Source organism: Ruditapes philippinarum, unplaced genomic scaffold, assembly GCF_026571515.1.
Source record: "Ruditapes philippinarum isolate M1 unplaced genomic scaffold, ASM2657151v2 ctg1352_1_1_1_1, whole genome shotgun sequence".
NCBI classification, from domain to species: Eukaryota; Metazoa; Mollusca; class Bivalvia; order Venerida; family Veneridae; genus Ruditapes; species Ruditapes philippinarum.
This window is the reverse complement of record NW_026865714.1, coordinates 65,349-86,560: the sequence shown is the minus strand read 5'-3', so window position 1 is coordinate 86,560 and position 21,212 is coordinate 65,349. Positions and strand designations below refer to the sequence as shown.

The 21,212-nt window shown below is 35.7% G+C and overlaps 3 protein-coding genes across 3 annotated transcripts; 1 reads left to right on the top strand and 2 right to left on the bottom strand.

The window, feature by feature from the left end:
• Positions 1-724: 724 nt before the first annotated feature.
• On the top strand, positions 725-2,206 carry LOC132730061 (D(2) dopamine receptor A-like). The gene has a single exon (XM_060715911.1). The coding sequence runs from the start codon at positions 725-727 to the stop codon at positions 2,204-2,206; it is 1,482 nt and encodes a 493-aa protein (XP_060571894.1).
• A 10,578-nt stretch (positions 2,207-12,784) lies between these two features.
• On the bottom strand, positions 12,785-14,657 carry LOC132730063 (uncharacterized). Its single transcript, XM_060715914.1, has one exon. The coding sequence runs from the start codon at positions 14,552-14,554 to the stop codon at positions 13,142-13,144; it is 1,413 nt and encodes a 470-aa protein (XP_060571897.1). The 5' UTR covers positions 14,555-14,657; the 3' UTR covers positions 12,785-13,141.
• Positions 14,658-15,097: 440 nt separating this feature from the next.
• Positions 15,098-19,628, bottom strand: LOC132730060 (zinc finger protein 12-like). The gene is made up of 2 exons (XM_060715910.1): positions 19,496-19,628; positions 15,098-15,363 (listed from the first exon to the last, which is right to left on the bottom strand). The coding sequence occupies exons 1-2, from the start codon at positions 19,626-19,628 to the stop codon at positions 15,098-15,100; spliced, it is 399 nt and encodes a 132-aa protein (XP_060571893.1).
• Between the last annotated feature and the right edge of the window lie 1,584 nt (positions 19,629-21,212).

The following is a 21,212-nucleotide window of genomic DNA, read 5'->3' as shown; positions in this document are numbered from 1 at the left end:
GGTTCAGGTGCGCCCAAAATATGCATAATATATGTATGTGGTTTGATAGGAAACATTTAAAATCTATTTTTACCTTCTGACACCACCAGATAAACAATGAATTTAAATAATTTCCAACAACTCTTATAGAGATCCATCCATGCAAAAATCATGCAAGGTATTTTGTTATCAACTTTGGCCCAATGTTTATAAATATGCATCATTTGGCAACATAGTGCCCATTCTATTATTTTGTCCTCTTTCTTAAAACCAAATATAAAATGAGCTTAACTTACGTCCAAAAACCTAAAACATAACAAATCTCACATAGCTTAACAGTGGCACTTAAAATGGAAAAAATGAACGAAGATATAGAAATATACTCTATTTAAATTGAAAATCGGTATCAAGTGCCCATGATATGAAATATTGCACACAGATTATTGATGTACCATACATCAAGTAATGAAAAAAAAAATCTGGAAAAAATATTTCTAGACCCCTCATATAATGAACTTAAGTAAAGTTCCTTTAAATGATCATGATAACCCCCCCCCCCCGCCAAAAAAAACCCATCTTAATAACAGATAAGAATCATCCAATATCTATAATTCCATAAGTATGTTATAGTGAGTATTGGAATTTACTGTACCATGTCTATGACAATGTCTTGTCTATGATATATAAGCGGCTATTTCTTTCACTTCGCTCACATTTTTCCTTGCAGCCATACAGACAAAACACAATGGATCGTAAGGTAGCCTATCCGAATAATAGCGACTTTAATCTGGGGCAACGTTCAAATCAGTTTGATATTCCAGAATGGACTCGAAGCTTGCAACTAACAACCATGCTTTTGATATTTGTCGTCGGATTGGTTGGTAACGGGGTAGTTGCTGTCATTCAAAAACGACAAAAGGAAAAATCGAGCACAGACTATCTTGTGCTAGCAATGGCGTTATTGGATCTCTTCAGCAGCGGCTTCATTACACCGTTTTACATGGCGCAAAATATCCGGCCTGTTTGGAACGTCGTGTTTTCGGGAGATTTCTGTAAAATGAAATCTTTCTTAGTGTATGGAACTAACATTTCTTCAACAACATTGTTTGCTGCCCTGGCATTCGACAGGTACATGAGAACATGTCATTCGTTAAGTTCAAAGTACATGCCCAAAAAGTCAAAAATAATGAGCATTGTAATCGTCTTGATAAGCTTTGCTATCGCTCTATTTTCAATTTATGTTTTCGACCAGAACGAAGCCAACAATTCCTGCGGAAAGGTCAACGGAACACAGGTATTTGATATCGTTATGACTTCGTTCTTGACGGCAGCATTTGTTCTGCTGTTTGGAATGGCAGTATTTTGTTATACAAAGATAACTTTAAAGATAAGGAGACAGGCCCGCGAAGGCAGGCAAAGGAGAATTCGAGCATTTGGACCAAGAAGTCGGATTGTTCGTTTCTTTAAACCGAAGAAAGTAGAGCCTTTGATTTTAAACGAACTTACTCAGTCGTCCGGTAGAAAGACAGATACTCATTTGAAGACTCCTAGCACTAAGAGCACGGCTCTTGACGCTTCAGGTAGTTGCTGCCCGGATTCTACAGTGGACAAACAACAAACTGGAAATGATGGTTCAGCGTTTGAATCCCGCGTGGATCGTAAGACCAGAAACGTTTCGGATGATTCAACAGTGGCGCAAACAGATTCAACGAATTTAATCTCAAATGAGAAAAGGGAGCCTCCTAGCCTTGAAAATCCTGATAGAAATACAAAGAAACAGTATTGTGAGAAAAAGTTTCGCTGTATTCATTGCGGTGAAATTGATGAAGTCCAAAAGTCACCAAAAAGTGATTGTCACCACCAAAACGACAAACAATTACTGCAACCAAACAATCTAAATCTAAAACAAAGAACACATCAACAACAATGCTTGAGAAAAATGGAACACAGTACCAGTTTGATGACCGAACGCGAGAAGAAGGAAATACGTAAAGTTAATTACGTCACATTTATGATGTTTACAATTACCGCAACTTACGTTCTCACGTGGGTATGTAGCTGGGTTATGTACGCCATATTCGACCAGACGACAGTGACAGGGCGCGTTGTTCTCTACCTCACCAAAACCTTGTTTGTTGTGAATTACATCGCAACACCATTATTTTTCACTTTAATGAGCACGCAATTCCGGACGAGAGTTAAAAGTCTCGTTTACAATATAAGATGAACAGATGTATGCATAGTAATAGTACATGTATTATCAACATTTAATTGTTTTGTGTGGATGATTAAATTTTTTTTAAATATACATATTAAACGGGAGTGAATATTTTAACAATTTCAAATGCCTCTGTTGCCATAAAAAACGTTTAAAGACGAGTGAAACGCAGGAAATAAAACAAAATGTTAAGTTAATAATGGATCTTATAAGGATCATCAATGCCGTGCTAAAAGTAAAGAATGTGTACACTTATTCAGTATTTCCACAGAATGTGACCTCTCCTATTATTATGCTCCATTTCTTGACAGTGGCACACTGAGTGCCTTTCCGGCGGGAATATTAGGTTAGGTGTTGTCGTGAATGTCGCTTTCACATGTTGGTGTTTGTACTCATATACTCATAATTCATATGTACAATATTAATGGCCCATTAAGCCCCCGAAATGCTTACATTTATATTTTTCTTATTCTTCATATGCACTGTAATAGTGTCCAAAAAAGTACTCATTAATATGATTGGACATCTTTCGCTGCTCTTGCGTTTTAACAATGAGTTTACATTGCAGTGATTTTGTCTTTTGTACGGAAGTCAAAATACACCTTTGTTTACATTGTTCTACATTTTTTACAAATTAGTTCACATTCAGTTCAAACATATTTTTCAAGCGATAAGCATCAATTACGTTCTAAACCCATTATTGAACACTTATGAAACATATATTTGTCCTTTCTGCAGATGGAAACAAATATTCATTTCTGAAGCATAATGTGCCTTTCACCGACATTCTGTTTGTCGTTTAATAATATGATTACATTTAAGATGTTGTTTTCAACTTAATAATATAATTTCATTTCTGCGTATCACGATTTCATCCTGTATAATTATATCCATTAACGCAGGAAAGTAAAAACAACGCAGTTTTCGTGGAAAAGTAACAAACAAACCTGTTTTATAGTTAACTAATTAAAAAAAATTTAAGCGCACAAGACGCTATTTTCCAGCATTATTAATATTTTTAGAAATGCGGTTACCTTTAGAGCTCATTCGTAAAAATGACGACTTGACTACCGTTTCGAAGACGACTTTTGTTTTTTCCTCAAGTGCTATACCCAGTCGATTTTTCATAGCAACGGACCGCGTCGTAAAAAGGTCTATAAATAAGTACATTGTGCAATAACGAATTTTACTGCTCTGATATTCTGTATGCATAGGACAATCTTTAACATAATACAGGGGGTTGAACGTATATTGGTGCGATACTTTTTTAAGCGCGGTGAAATGGTGCGATATGAATAATGGCGAAGGAAAGTGACAAATAAAATGTGGGTAAGAACCAGTTTGCTTCAAATATTTGTTGTATGTTGTAATTCTTACACTTTGAACATTGTCCGGGGCATAACTCTTAAACTATAAGAGATATCATCATGACTTCGTCATTGGTTTTAACACTTTGAACTTTGTCAAGCAAATAACTTGAGAAATATAAAAGGTATCAACTTGAAACTTTATAGGTAGATGTATCTCACTGAGTAGAAGTACAATGCATAAGAACCGTAATCCTGCTTTTGGCGTTATTGCCCTTTGTTCATTTTATAGCAGCACGCCTCCAGACTCATGCTAATTTTCATAAAAAGTTTGAAAATGTATTTAAAAGTAAAATATTGTAAAGTAACCAAAAGAAAGCAATTAATACATTACAAACAGCACTCACAACCACCGTAAATTACCAAAATGAGGTCAAAATACTCAAAAACAGTCTTTACTGCTTTACTGCGTTAGTAAAGCAGAAGAAGAAGAAATATGGTTATGAATACTGGAAAACAATCATTAATCGCACATTACATGTAAATTGTTACTTAAATCTTTATATTTTTTTTACTTTCCTAAAATATTAGTACATTATTCTCAGGTTTAAATTTTCTTGAAATATTTTGCTCATCTGGAGGCATGGAGCTTTAACACTTTGAACTTTGTCCAGAATTATAAAAGGTATCAACTTAAAGCTTTGTAGGCTGAAAGATCTCACTGTGTACAAGTGCAGTGCATAAGAACATTAATCCTCCCTTCCCTAAGTTTTGAGTTATTGCCCTTTGTTATTTTTTACACTGAACTTTGTAGAAGAACCGTCACCCCACCCCTTCTCTCTAATTTTGGAGTTATTGCCCTTTTGTTCATTTTTACACTTTGAACTTTGCCCGTGACATAACTTGAGAACTATCAACATGACACTTTGAAGGTAGATATATCTCACTAAATATAAGTGAATTGCATAAGAACTGTAACCCTTCTTACCCTAATTTTGGAGTTATTGTCCTTTTTTCATTTTTATACTGTGAACTTTGTCCAGGACATAACTTGAGATCTATAAAAGGAACCAACATTATACTATGTAGGTAAATAGATCTCACTGAGTAGAAGTGCAGAAAGCTCAGGGAGGAAGAACGTATTGTCCTTAAAAAAGTCATCCAAACTCCATATCCAAACTTTAATTTATCACAAATAATTCAAAAACACTTCACAATCTATAAACTACTGCATAACCCCTAGTGCAAAATTATTAACTAAAAAGCACGTTTGTTGACAGGCGAGTGTCGGGGGTTATCGGCTTGTGACAACCTTTACATGTAGTTCCTTTTACATATATACATGTTATTAAAAACTTAAATTGATTTCCCGAAATTGTGAACTTTTTCAACCATTCTAGTCAACATTATTTATAATTATAATGTTTTCATAACAAAAAAAGAGAAGAAAGATCTTTCATTGTTTTGTAACTTTATCAATGTATTGATATGTGTATGTGTATGCATATTGTATGTGCCATTCGTTACTGATTTTTGCTTTATTCTTTACCATTTCAACATTCTTTCAGCTTTGTCAAAGGGAGGGAACACTGATTTTAAAGAAATAAAGGGAGGAAATACTTTTTTTAGCTGTGAGGAAAATTCCGACGCAGTGGTCCCCCTTTGATTCGGTCATTGAGCAATGGCCATTGAAATCACCATGAGGAGTTTGGCTGTGAAGAACAAACTTAAGCCCACTAGGGAACAGTTTTGTCTCAGTAGGCTTTAGTCCTAGTGGATAATGTCCGAGGGGGTTATTCTCCTAGTGGGTTGTATGCATTTTTGTTAATAGATCACAACACTTTAAAGAAATGCATAATTACGCCTATAAATGGCATATTGTCCTTAAGGGCTATGATACTAGTGGGTTATTGTACCAGTTGGCTTTTGTCTTAGTGAGCTTTTGTCAGATTTAGTTTTTGTCCTAGTGGGATATTACGCTTGTGGGCTATTTTCGTAGTGAGCTATTGTCCTTCTGATTTTTGTTAATGTTAGTTATTGTCATACACTTGCTACATGTACACTCATTTTAGTATTTCATGTTGTTGTACATAATCAAATAATCATGTTTTGTATACGTTGTTTTTGTTTTGTTGTTAAGATGAAAAAGAAATCGGCTCTTGACAAAAAGTAAAGGCGGAGCTACTTTTTTGGAACTACTTTTTGAAACACATTTTGTGCGGAAACAGTTGTAATCTGAAATTAGACTTCTAAGCAAATAGACTGATTAACATGTACTTGCATTTCAAGTTAAGAGTTATGAAACTTTTTATTTTGACTGCATATTTTGTTTTGAATTTGCCTTTTTCTTGTTTCAGTCAACGAATTCTATCTATAGATGCGAGGAATCAAACCTGTAAATTGTATGAAATATAGGAATTGTATGAATTGGAATTGTATGAATCCATCGAAAGTTTAATAAATTTATTGTAAACTGTTATTGTCATTACATTTTCATTGCATTTAGAAAGGGGCGTCCGAGGCCAAGTGGTTAAGGTCGTTGACTTCAAACCACTTGCCCCTCACCGCTGTGGGTTCAAACCCCGACAGGGACTTTGAATTCTTTCATGTGAGGAAGCTTTCCAGCTAGCTTACGGAACGTCAGTGGTTCTACTCAGGTGCCCGTTCGTGCCTGAAATAATGCACGGAAGGGCACCTGAGGTCTTCCTCCACCATTACACACCTCCTCTATTGTTTGTGACAGGTCTATATTTTTCGGATAGACCTGTTTAAACAAAAGAAAGTCCGTTATGAGGTCTATCTTTTGCACGTGCACAGGTCTTTCTAGTTAGACAGACCCGGTCATGAAATACACGTGAAAAAATAGACAAAGAAAACATGAAATGAATCAAAAATTAAAACCGTTTTAACTAAGCAATTATTCCAGCATCCCTATATTAAAGCTGCCCGCCTCCAGATGAGCCAAAATATTTTAAGAAAATCAATATTGAGAAAAATGTACCAAAACTTTAAAAAAGTAAATACATTCAAGATCCAAGGTATATTTTTCATGTTATGTGCGGTTTAAGACTGATTTTGCAGTATTTTATTACGATATTTCTACTGCGTTACTAACGCAGTAAGGGCTATTTTAGCATATGTTGACGACTTTTTGGCAATTTTCTTGGATCGTAATTGCTGATAGCAATATGTAAATTACTTTTTTTGTTCATCTCAAAATATTTTACCTTTAAATACATTTCCAAAAAATTTCATAATAATTAACATGAATCTGAAGATGTGCTGCTTAAAATCTTTGAATAAAAATTATGGATAGCATATCAAAATTAGGACTCATTTAACATTTATTTAATCGCGTCATTTTTAAAGTAAAAGTAATTCTGTCATTAAGATTATAATATAACAAAATGGATGCTTCAGGTTCATATCAGTAGTGCTCATATCGATGAAACTATATAGCAGAAATCACAACATATTCATTACGATTTTAAAATGTAAATAAAGTCATAAGTGATTTAGTTTAAAATATTTTATGATGAACGATCATATTTCATTCTAGAAAACTTTATAATCTGCTATATAAAATATCTCACACTTGTCAATAATATACATATGTAAGTCTTTCGTGGTCTGCTGGGTATCTGGACAGTTGCCCCCTCGGAAGTTTGCCCCCTTTTGCAGTGGCGTCATTTGCCACCTCATATTTTTGGAAGGGGCGGACATTTGCCCCCCCCCCCCCTGTTTTAAAAAATATGTTATTGTTGAATTGTTTGCTACCATAATTCATCGCCTGTTGTCGAAATTTCATCGCGCTTAAATAAACAAAACACTCGCGCAAATTTGTGAAAGTCACAATAGCATTTAAATAAATAAAACTAAAATGTTTACACTGGCATACAAAAAATATACACGAGATGACAAGTGATAAGTCACAACGGCAAAAAAGGGGGCAAACATCCGGGGGCAAATATCCAAGAATCTGCATTGTCTGATACGAAATACTATCAACATAATTATTCTTTCTTTAACTTACCTTCCATTACAGACCTATTCACTTTATCATTGACAAATTACACATTTAGCTTTTTTGAGTTTTTATTTTAAAGGGGAAAGCAAATTTAAATGCAAAATATATATTGTATTTAAGCAGAAGGTTGATATAAGCTTACCTGTATATGCGTTGTGTTAAACATAATATTTGTGCATTTCATCAAATGCTTTGGATCAGCCATTGCTCAAGCCAAAATAGTTTTAACGGTGTGTAAGTTGGATATCGGCCTCGTACATCGATCTTTCTGTTTAGGAAAGACCTCGTACTCGAATTTCATGAAACACCTCGAGCGCTACGCGCTCTCGGTGTCACATGAAATTCGTGACCAGGTCTTTCCAAAACAGAAAGACCTCGTACTCGGTCGATATCCTATACGTAAAGCTGGAAGGTCGCGATATGACCTATACTGTGTCGAAATGACGTAAAACCCAAAACAACAAACAAACAAAAAAAATAGAATCAGTTTATAATTGAAAAACAAACTTACAATAACCATACCTACAGCCAAACATGACTTTATGACGAAATGAAATTTATAAGTTACGGGTTGAAATGTCGTATAAGTAGGGGAGTTGAAATGTAACCAAAAGATTGTTAGGTTACAAATATTCACGCGTCCGAAGTTTCAAAATTGTCATTAAAGCCATCAATTGGCTGATTCTGAAGAGTTCCTACACTATGCACAAGAAACAAGAGCCACCACTTGGCGGGAACTAGGCTCCACTTTTTCTTATACCTAAGGTCAAACACATTGAAGAAATAACTATTGCAGTAAATAATACTCCTAGAAAACAAAAACAGTCTTGAACAAATTTTATTCAAATTTCATATTCGACTTTGACGGTCAAGGTCATTCAAAGGTTAAGGTCACATATGAATAAATCATTGTCAGTTATGTCAAGAATGAGCCAAAATTAATAAATTAAATAAATAGTTAAGTTATGACAACTGAAGTATATTTCAATCTGATCTTGACGGTAAAGGTCAATTTAAGGTGAAGGTCATATCTGAATAATTCATGATGTTGTTTTTGTCATATGTGTTCTTTTGTCCAAATATGAGCCGTGCCATGACAAAACCAACATAATGGGTTTGGGACCAGCATGGATCCAGACCAGCCTGCGCATCCGCACAGTCCGATCAGGATCCATGCTGTTCGCTATCAGTTTCACTACTTCTTATAGGGTTTGTTAGCGAACAGCATGGATCCTGATCAGACTGCGCGGATGCGCAGGCTGGTCTGAATTCATGCTGGTCGCAAACGCATTATGTTGGTTTTATCATGACACGGCTCAATTATATATCAAATCTACATCTGTAAATAAATAACAAATTAATGACAATCTAAAGATCCTGTATGTTGTAATTGAGATTTTATACCACAGTTCAGTGAAATTATATATATGCATATACAATGTAATTATGCTTATAAAACAATATTTTCAAACATTGAAATATATGTAAAATATGTGCTGCAAATATTGGTACATATATTATTTAATGGTTAAAATATATGCATTTATTTCTCATTGAAAAATTTGACTTAGATTTTAAATAATTTTTTTATTACCTCCCTTTATTTACATGAAATGTCAAATTCAGTACTATCTTTATAAATAATGCTTTTTGAAACTTTCAAAATTGATTAATCTTAATTTGAGCTTCATATTATGATATGAAACCATAAAAAATTGTGTAACAGGATCTTTTATTCATTATTTGATCTTAAATGTCAAGGTCAATTAAAGGTCAATGCCTTATCTGAATAAATCAGCATGTCAGTTTAGTCATGTGTTCTGTTGTCCAAACATAAATCAGATCCGTAACAAATATAAATTCCGGTTATAGACGCTTAAAAAGTATTTAATACCGAAGATTGTGAAAAACAACGTTCCGAAAACGACCGATTTATTGCGATATTGGCCGATGTTAGACGGGGAAGCAGTGTCGTAAGACTACCGTAAATCAGCAGTTTTAGAAGTACTTGCATACTGAATATGCTGCCTATTTAAGTATGTCAACATGTTACCAGTTATTTATAGAAAACCATTTTCTTTATCATTCCGTAATGAATACTCTGGTCTTGAAAATTGTCAGTTCTGACATTTTTAAATAGAAGAAAAAATAACACGCTTTCAAAATAACAAGCTTTCATCCTTTTCTAGATAATAATTGACAAAAAATATCCATGCTTTAAAGCTGCATTGCCTCCAGATGTCCCAAAATATTTCAAGAAATTCACATTTGAGAAATAAGACAAGAGGGTCCTTGGGCCCTGGATTGCTCATCTGAGGCATGAGTGTATGCCTGTATTTAGTCTTTAGGGCATAATTTGAACAATCTTTGTAGAAGACCACTACATGATGGAACATACCAAATATCAAAGCTCTAGGCCTTCTGGTTTTTGCGAAGAGATTTTTTAAGTTTTCCCTATATAACTTTATATAAAAGTGAAGAGCACCCCAAGCAGGGCCCCTTTTTGCTTTAGGGGTTATTATTTGAACATTTTTGTAGAAGACCACTAGATTATGTTACATACCAAATATCAAAGCTGTAGGCCTTGTAGTTTTTAACAAAACGGTTTTAAATTTTTTTATCGATAAGCCCCCTGGAGGCCCTTTCATCCTAAGGGCATAATTTGTACAATCTTTGTAGAAAACCTCTAGATCATGTTACATACCAATTATCAAGGCTTTACGCCTTGTGGATTCTGACAAGAAGATTTTCCCTATATAACTTTATATAAAACTGATGAGTCCCTTGGCAGGGCCCCTTTTGATCTTAGGAGCATAATTTGAACAATCTTTGTATAACATACCAAATATCAAGGCTCTACGCCTTGTGGATTTTGACAAGAGATTTTTTAAGATTTCTCTACATAACTTTATATAAAACTGAGGAGCCCCCTGACAGGGCCCCTTTTGACCCTGGGATCATAATTTGAACGACGGACAACATGGTGTCACAAATGCTCACCTTGTCATTTCGTGGTGAACTAAAAAGGAAAAAGATTCAAGCGTTCTGTACAGATAATGACTGATTTTGTAGTAATTATTACCATAACTTTACTGCGCAGTAAGGGCTATTTTTGCATACAGTAAAAACTGTTTACAGTGACCTTCGATGGGAGAAAAGAAAAAGGTCATTATAGACAGGGAGTCACTGTGGACAGTCTCTACATAATTCGGTTATATTCGAGACTTTAGGGAGAAGTATGGAGATATATTAGGCGTCATCTGGAGAATTATACGCTAGGAATAAACCAGATAAGAAATATATGTATTTTGCCGTCTTTGACAATAACAATAAAAAAAATAAAACCCGTCTTTGAGCAAGAATTCTATTTCTCCTAGGACTACCATGATTTTCCTTAAAGTGAATTGTGTAATACCATAAATATCATGTTAATAAATTAATACGTGAAAACGAATCACGGAATAATTATAAATGGATGCTGTCGGTAAGTATAAGATACATGATCCGATATAATACATCAATATATAGCATATATCTAAGATTTCTAGAACAAAATATTTTAATTTATCATATATATGTTCACACTAAATCACTTTATTAATATTTCGTTTTCCGGAATTATTTCGCTTCCTTTGTGTTTTTTTTTTTCATTTTTCAATATTTGAAATACTTTTGAAAAATGTGCATACCAATACACTTAAAGATTTCAATCGCATCTCTCTTTCAGCTAACTTTGCACTGATTTATAAACTCTGTCTTATCATAAACGTTTAATAACAAAAGTCGTCATGGTAAAATCAGATGATGATGATGAAGAAGTGAAGCCCGAGGAATTAGAAATTATAATTTCCTTAGATCAGCTTTATAACTGAAGGGAAGATATACTATGCTCACTTCTCATATTAGAAAATATAAATAATTGCTACAGTCTCTTTGTAAATATGAAATAAACATGATTTGACTTCACACAGAGTAGTTATGTTATGTTAAACCCCTGTCACTCTAGGGAGGCGTTCTCAAGGCGTCTAAAGATAATTCAGAACGCCGAGGTGAGCGCAGTAATATCGCAAGCATCGCCGCGACAACGCCGCAGCATCGCCGACGCATCGTAGTGGCAGACCGACGGCCCGCATTTTGAGCATGCTCAAAACAAACGCCGTCACTCGCCGTTCTAAAAGACCGCAGTTGCGCCGTAGCAACTCAGTAGCACCTTCTACAACGCAACGGGAGCGCCGTGAAGCACAGAAGGATCGCCGAATGAACACCGTGGTTAGCAACGGCTCTTGAACGGAGATTATGCGGCGTCTGTACCGCGCTTTTACTGCGTGTGGACGTCGCTTTTACGTAGCTTTAAGATTTCAGAGGAGTGTGAGTACTGTGAAAGCGCAGTGGAAGCGCAAAGAAAGCAGTAGAGGCGCAGTCCGAACGCAGACAATCGTCAATTAAAACGTCGTAAAGGCCTTATCACACTAGACTGCGCTTTTACTGGGTTTGCACAGCGTTGCTAAATTTAACAAAGCGCCGCGAGATCGCAAAAAAAATCTGATTGTTTTGATGACATGGATACTTCAAGGCGTCTTCACGGCGATCTTGACGTTGCTACGGAGCTTCCATGGCTTTGTTATGCGTTCTCGAGGCGTTTTAATTGGTTATTATCTGTGTCCGGACTGCGCTTGAATTGCGTCGTTCTTTGCGCTTCCACTGCGCGTTTACGGCGCTCAAGCGGCGCCTACACTGTGCTTACAATGCACCAAAATCGTAAAGCTTCGTAAGAGCGCCGTACACAGCACAGGTAGAGACGCTGTACAATTTCCGTAGCTAACCACGGCGTTAATTCGGCGATCCTTCCGCGCTTTCACGGCGCTCCTGTTGCGTTGTAGGAGATGCTACTGCGTTGCTAACTTGCTACGGCGTTCTTACTGCGATCCCACTGCGCTCTTATCAGAACGCCGAGTGACGGCATTAGTTTTGAGCATGCTCAAAATGCGCCGTCGGTCGGTGTCTATGCGATGCTGGGGCGATGCTTGCGATCTTACTGCCTTCACCTTGGCGTTCTGAATTTCTTTTGGACGCCGTGAGAAAGCCGCTTTTGTGTGACAGGTTTTTAAACGCATTACAACACCATGCCAACTCTGTAATATCAACGCCATCATCGCCGTGACGATGCCGCGAAGTATCCATGTCATCAAAAATATCAAAGTTTATCTTGCAATCACGCGGCGCATTGTTAAATTTAACAATGCCGTGGAAACGCATTGCAAGCATAGTCTAGTGTGACAGGGCCTTTAAAAAAACTACACACTATAGGTGGTCACAGTATGAATATATAGAGTCATTAAATAAGCTGGCAGTTTTTTTAAAGAAAGGGCGAAATTAACTTGGCCTGTAATAGGGAACGCAGCTTCCCATACATAGTTTATTCATTCTTTTATTCAAATAAGACATATTCAGTAAGAATTGTATAGACTAATATAATATTTTACTAAAGGATGAGCATAGTATATCTTTAATTTCATGACTTGCTGCAATGCATGACAAACATCACTACAAGCTAACGAATCTATTTATATATATATATCTTTTCAAATTTACGTTTTCTTTTTTTAATTTTTATTTTCGACAGAAGATGAGATTCTTGGCCCTCTCACGAAATCGTGCGCTCATAAAAGTGAAGAATATAGGATTTGCGATGTAATTTACAACAAACGAGGTTTTCGTGAGGTAGAGAATCACGCGCCCAGTCACTGTCGTCTGGTCGAATATGGCGTACATAACCCAGGTGGTAACCCACGTGAGAACGTAAGTTGCGGTAATTGTAAACATCATAAATGTGACGTAATTAACTTTACGTATTTCCTTTTTCTCGCGTTCGGACAACACACAAGTGCTGTCTTCCGACTGTTGCAAGTGCTGTTGTTGAGTCTGTTGTTTTATATTTTCGTTGTTGTTTGATTGCAGCAACGTTTGGTGCTTTTTATGGTACTGGTGATGAAAGTTAGACGGTTGTTGACAACTTTTAGTTAAGTACTGGACAGTTTCATTTTTGCATTTCAATTGACAACAGGCACCATTGTCTTTTAAAAGTTCTTGTTTTGTAATTATGCATCGATTTTGCATGGCGAAAGGCTGGTCATTTCGTTTTGACGTTAGATTCTTCAACGCCGACGGTGTCAATGCCAAATAATTCATATGGTTTAGGTCCTTCCCTCGATTTTCCCGCTCTGCAAAGTCCACTTTGTCATTTCCGGTTTTAAGGGTGTCGATTGTAAAATCCGAGCAACAAGCCCGAGCAGAGCCAAAAGCCGGGGTCGTCGAACTAGCATTTTTTACTCTGTCGTTTTCAGACGAACGGGAACCATCCCTTGATGATGATGATAAAGGCACGACTTTATTCGACTTTAAAAGACCGGAATTCTTACTTTTCGAGCTACGCTGTTCCAATGATTGACATTTCCGCTTATTTCGGTCGTTTCGCCGCTTCCGTATCTTTAAAGCAACTTTCGTATAACAAAATACAACCATGCCGAATAGCAGAACAAAGGCTCCAGTCAAACAGGAATTCATTATGGTCTCCATTACCCTAGAACCCTCGACTTTAACGCAGTCATTGAAAGCCTCGTTCTGGTCGAAAACATAGAATGCCGAGAGTGCTATGCCAAAACTTACTAGAATAATTGACACGCACAATATTTTGGACTTTAGGCACGTGTATAAAGAACTGAACGGATGACACGTTCTCATATACCTGTCGAAAGCTAAGGCAGAAAACAACATTGTTGAAGAAATGTTAGTTCCGTACACCACAAAATATTTCATTTTACAGAGAGTACTTGAAACCACAGCTTTCCAAACCGACTCGATATTTTGCGCCATGTAAAACGGCGTGACGCACGTGCTGCAGAAGAAATCCAACAGCGCCATTGTCAGCACGAGATAGTCTGTGCTCGATTTATCACTAAGTCGTATTTGAATAATAGCAACTATCCCGTTACCTAGCAATCCAAAATTAAATAATAAAATCATAAAAACGAATTGTAAAATTCGTGCCCAATCAGGAATCCCCAACTGACGTAAATTCTGTTCTTCATTAAAATCACTGTTATTAAAAAAGCTCGTTGAATTCCGATCCATGCTTCCCGCACACAGCTACGTAAGTGAAGCGCTGTGACTAAATTCCAATACTTAATAGAATCTCTCAACGAGAATATGAAATATTGGAGATTGTATATGACGTTTGTATATGCTTGAATAAAAAACATAGAAACAGAAAACACCTTCTGTAATGTCCAAAATAATAATAATAATAATAAAAAGGAAAAAAGAAAGAAAAACAACTTTCGTTATTTTCTCAAATCGACTCATCTACTCAATTTTATTACACAATGGACCATCATTCGAAATAGTTTCCATCATAAGAAAATGAAATATCTGTTCTTATAAATGTTTATGTCTTTTTTTTATCTGTGCGTTATCTACTGCCACTACCTCATATTTACATGTATTGTAATAAAATCTTGAATTCTTGAAATCTTACGAATAAACACAATAATCAATCACATGAATACATTATTTCATATGAGTCAACATGTGTCCCTTTAAATGTTGTTTTAACCGGAACTCCTTACCACACACCTTGCACTTACAGTCTTTCTCTCCAGTATGAATCTTAACGTGGCGCCGCATGTTTGTCTTCTGACTAAAAGACCGGCCACAATACGGGCATGAGTAAAGTTTATATTCCGTCAGTTGTTGTCCGGAATGGTTTTCTGTTTGACGACTCTGCTGTGCTGGTATAGAACTTATGTCACAATCGTCTAAAAATTTCTTTAACCCTGAAATTGATAACAAAATACACGGTGAATAATAAAATTAAATAAATTTCAAAACAACTGAAATATGTGCTTAACTATAATAGGTATCATATTGAAAATAAGAGAGAAAAAAAAAACACGATAAAACATTTCAGAAATTGATATTAAAGCGGCCTTCAGCTTTCGACACTTAAAATGTGTTATTTTTAGATAAATCGTTTTCATTTAATTGTCAAATATAAAGAATTAAAGTGGAAATGTAATTTGCCGTCGATAAAATACATAAACAAAAAGAAAATCCCTCGATATCGCTTATCTACCGGATGTTACACATTAGTAAAGCAGACGATCTGTTTCCCGATCTTCTTTTTTTAGATACAATGTCATTGATGCGATATACTTAGCTCTGAAGAAGGCTTAATGTTGATAAAATTATAGAAATACTTAGTTTGAAACAACACAGAATTGTTTTTCCGAAGGGAAAATAAAAGCTGAAGACCGCTTTAAAAACAAAATAACACAAAACATAACTAGATCTGGATATATGTAATATCAAAGCACTGGCGGCACTGTTGGTGGCAAGACTTTGATATACATGTACATACAAACTTTAGTGAACAAGTATGGTTACAACTTCCCATAGTGTAATTTCTTGTGATAAGGTTAACTAAAAGAATAGAAAAGAAGCTAAAGAATAGAAAAGAAGCTAAAGAGTGTTTTTGGTTGATACAATACACAAACTCCTATAAGGAATAAACGTGCATCTTACTGTTCTATTTGAATCAGCATATATCTTATGAAAATTATAATCGATCATATTATAAGATCAATGTAAGAATTGTGGCTACCTTGCAAATTTACCTGATATTACAATTAGTCAATCTGTAAGTGAGTTGTTTGAAAAGTCTATTAATAAAAATCGATGTTACAAAATGCAGCATTATAATGATGGCGTGTAAAAAATATCATGTTGCATGAAGAATTTGTATATGGTTTTAATATTATATGAAAAGTTCATGTGATCAGTTATATGGCGTTAAAATACGAAGTTATATGATCGCACAAGACTAGCATAAGTTTACAAAATATGTTGCATTAAATATCCTAAAAATGAGACTTTATCCCTCCAGAGCAATGCAAGAAATTCGCAGATTGCAACAAAGCAATGATTTTTATAATTATCTCCCTTTGTCAGCAATAGCGTTCAAACTCCTCGCAGCGGTTACTTCCCTTTTTAAGTACTCTACGAAGAATTAAGGGGAGATCACTGCGTGGAGATTGATATCTATCTTGACTAATTACATTTCATATTTATCTCCCTTTGTGGCTGCTGGCTGGAGTTACGTAACGCTAATTTTATAAAATTTAATTAATTGTAATTATTACGTTATAATAATGGATGGAATATAAATTCATAATACTACTGCTATAGAGTTCGCAGGTACCATAAGTTAGAAATAACCATACGCTTGCGATGTCATTAGTTGCTTTACTCTATAATACCCAATATTATATTAGTTGTAGAGATTTTTTAACAGTTATATTGCAAATAACCATTTATATACGGCCATAGAACCTGTCAATAATATTTAGATGAATTTATAATTCATATTAAACTTCCATTTTAGAGGGTAAAATAACATTACTTCATAAATAATACTTTCAGCAGCCGTGAATATAGGTTATATAAACGTCACGATGATCCAATGAAAAGTGACGGACGTTACAATCGTACAGTCTCAAACTGTATAGACAACTGCAAACACAACACACAGAAAATATTTCTAAGAATTCGTCACACAATGCATTCACCAGTTTGGTACAGATGATAAAATATATAATGCAAATAAATAAATAAATAAATAAATAAATAAATAAATAAATAAATAAATAAATAAATTAAATTAAACTATCTGAAAATTAAAAAGAAATGTTTGTAATAGAAAGAGCACCGAAACACGAGGCTATCTGATTTGTACGAGGGGGCGTAGCCCCCGAGTATAAATCAGATTGCCGAGTGTTTTGGTGTTCTTTCTCTTTTGTATCATAGTCAAACATGACAGCACGTTCCCTGTTGTCATAATACGAAACCCCAGAAAAAATGAACCAATGAACGAGCATTTGAATATGACATTTCTGCCCCTTTCCCTTTCTCTGCCGTCACAATATGTAAAACCCAGCAAAAATGAACCAATCAACTGGCATTATCTGGAGTGCGGGTAACTGATACCTGCACTCCAGTTACCGCACTGTGCATGTATATGTATACGATTTAACTCTGACACATTTTCAACAGAAAGGTCCCCAAACTATGATACAAATAAAAATTATTTATCTGACATTAATGAAACTAAGACCACTGACGCACTCTTAACCAAAACTGTGTTAACCTAATTCTTATTTCTTGCACTAACTCTAATGCGTTTTATGATATAATAATAATAAAAAATGAGACGGTCTGAGATTAAAAAAGGTTTAACAGCAATTAAATACCTGACATTAATGAAACCAAGACCACTGACACTCTTAAACAATTACTAGGTTAACCCATTTTCTATAAACTTTCCTTAGCTCTAATGCGTTTTATGTTTATTGTTTTCATCTAAAGTGTCTTCAAGTTTTACCATGCGTATATATCTTAAAATTTACATTAAGAATAAAACAAAGCAGAGGAAGTTGGAATTTCTTATCGGCAACAAGTACTTTTAAAATCTATTATTCCCCTCAACGCTAGCTGTTACAAAACGCGTCATTACTGCAGTTTTAAAAAGGAAAACCCATTTGTTAAGAGCTTATAAAATTGAAAAAAGCAATTAGATATTATTTAAAACTGACAATGAACCTTCACCATCACGCCATTTAAAAAATAAAGTAATTTAAACATTTAAAATAAAAGTTGTTTTGTTTAACACCTGAAAGTACGCATTTACAAAGTAAAACAAACTGTTTTCCCACTCCTGCCTGTTGTTTAACCAATTACTTTGTACATTGTTTTTGTATAAAATAAAAAAAAACACATCTTAGGTCCTCAATAAGGTGCACGTGTTAAACATTATAACAATTTAAGTATACCACGTGTATTTATTGCCCATTAAAAAGGAAGCAGTGAATTTTTATACAGAATCTTTTAAGTTCTTTTGTGTAGAAATCTAAAAGCTGATGGCCACACTCTCAAATTCTTTCCTGGAACCAACCAGTAACAATCATAGTATTGCAAGCAATCCATAAGTCCCCTACCGGTTAGAACCACAGCAACATTCTGATGGGCCATTGGCCATTTACAAGTGAATGAATGACATGAATGAACTTAAATCTTTTGAGTTCTTAGTTTGTCTATATCACAGTAATGTGTTTAGTGTCCCTGCCTTGTAAGGAAATTATGTTTATACAACCATGTCATATTGTTACGTTGTGAGATTTTAAAGTAAATCCTATAAGGAATGAAGAAGTTGGAATAAAAAAAAACAAATTTCTGGGAAAAAAAATCTAAGTTCAAGGGGGACATAATTCTGGAAATAGTCTTGCTAGAGTATTTAACCTTCTCAAAAATGTTGAGTGATAATGAGAAACATATATATGAAGTTTGAAGTAGATACATTAGGAAATAAAGAAGTTATTTAAAAAAGACAACTTTTTTTCATAAAAATTCTAAGTTCAAGGGAGGTAATGCTGATAATGTTTGTGCTAGAGTTGTAAACCTTGTCACAAATGATGCTGTTGATGACCAGAAACTTATATTTAAAGTTTGAAGTAAACACCTTAAGAAATAAAGAACTTAAGTTAAACAGCTGAAAAAATTTAATCAGAAATCTTGAAAATTCCAAATTTCAAAAAAATATTTACAGTTCTTTTTGAGTTATCACTGGATCCAGTTTAAGTATTAAATTTGCCATATTTTCAGACTATTTGTTGCCATAGCAACCAGAATTTTCAACATAAGAAGAAAAAAAGACGCGCATAATCTCCATACTGCCATCGATCCATATTTCAAGTTTCATAAAAAATATTTTCAGCACTTTTTGCGTTATTGCGGGATCCAGTTTTGTGGACGGACGGACTGACGGATGACAGACAGACGGACAGACAGACGGAGGGTAAACCTTAAGTCCGGTTAAACCGGAAGGGGATTAATAAGCAATGAGTGTATAGTTACACCTAACCCCTGACGGGATCTGAAAACACGCAACCAGAAATCCTTGGTTGCGTATGCCACCCAATGGAATAGTGTTGCCATGCTGGCTGACATTCTTAATTGGACAGTCGCCGGCAATTTGTTCATTAAACATCGCCGAGACTTTAAAAACAATTTCCCTCGAAATGTCGACGATTATAAATTTCCCAAAAAGAGACTATTTGTTATGCATTTTCTGGACATGATAAAGCGAGATTTTATGAACCTTTAATACATGTATACATATATTCTATTTATTACATTAACTTTTGCCGAGCTTAAGCTACAGTCTCACTAACATCCCGGCAGAGCCCCGGTAGACGTCCGGGGTGATCAGGGAACGATCGGGGTACGACCGGGAACAACCCGGGTACATCCGTAACTCTGCCGGCAACGTCCTGGATAATCCGTGATGATCCGGGAACATTCGGCATTCGACCCCGGATGGAATAAAATACTTAATATCACCGGGGTGGTCCGGGATGATCCGGGAAGGTATCGCTTTGCCGGCTTCATCCTTAGCTCTGCCGGGAACGACCGGGGTTGTACCGGGAAAGCACCGTAGCTCTGCCGGCAAAAACCGGGGATGATCCGGGGTATGATATAACTGGTAGAGCTACGGTAGAGCCCCGGCATATGCCGGCAGAGCCCGGGTAACTTCAGGCAGAGCCCCGGAGGATAAAGGTAATGCTACGGTTGATCCCGGTAGAGCCCCGGCAAAGCCCGGATCATTTAAAAAAATAATGACAACTTGCGATGATTGCACTTGTTTTTATTAATAGCCTTCCCATTTCCCTTCTATCCAGTATGGCATAAAGATTTTTCAGAAAATCATCATGAATTACTATTCTGGATCAATAGATATTATATTAAATAAAAATTATGTATCAATGTTATCATTTTCGGGCGTTGTCAATCCACCGGGGTTCAACCGGGGCTCTGTCTGGATCGTCCTGGGCTCTGCCGGGGCTCTGCCTGGATCGACCGGGGCTCTGCCTGGGTCAACCGGGGCTCTTCCGGCGTCATCCGGGAACGACCAGGGAAGCACCGGCATGATCCGTAGCTTCACCTGGGCTCTGCCTGGATGATCCGGAGCGTGCCCAGATTACTATACGTTTAGATGCACATCGACCGCTATACTTGGACTCACTTTTGGTTTAAATTTTCATATATTTGGCTCATACTCTGATAAAATTGCACGGAGATAAATTATCACCACTTTGTGCTTCAAAATGAAACATTTTAGGGCATGACTGGTTCGAATTCGATAGCAATTTTTTATGTGTGCCGTAAAGGGCGAATGAACCCTTATTGTCTGGTACCATTAGAACACATTAACAGTCATCTTTCTGCTTATTTTTTGATCTTGTTTGTGTGTTGTTTTTTTTTTTTTTTTTTTTTTTTTTTGCTTGTTTAAAGGCACATTAAGCCCGAGGAATTGAATATGTTTTTCTTTCCGTAAAAGTGGCAATTATATTGCTTTAAACTGTTATAACAATGGATTTAGAACATGAAACATGCTTATCATCCGAAGAAAACTAGAGATCAATGCGAAATAATTTGTACTAAAGGTAGAAAAATGTTAACAAAATGTTATTTTAATTTTCATACAAAATACCAAATCACTTTAAGTGTACCAACTCCCAATACATGTACACAAAAGAAGGCTCAGCTATGATGACCAATATGAGTCACCTTT

Bases quoted from the DNA above. Each gene is read 5' to 3' on its own strand.
- LOC132730060 (XM_060715910.1), bottom strand. From the start codon at position 19,628: ATGTTTAATGAACAAATTGCCGGCGACTGTCCAATTAAGAATGTCAGC. The intron at 15,364-19,495 runs GTAACTATACAC...TATCAATTTCAG, and splicing joins GATCCCGTCAGGGGTTAGGT to GGTTAAAGAAATTTTTAGAC.
- LOC132730061 (XM_060715911.1), top strand. From the start codon at position 725: ATGGATCGTAAGGTAGCCTATCCGAATAATAGCGACTTTAATCTGGGG.
- LOC132730063 (XM_060715914.1), bottom strand. From the start codon at position 14,554: ATGATTTTATTATTTAATTTTGGATTGCTAGGTAACGGGATAGTTGCT.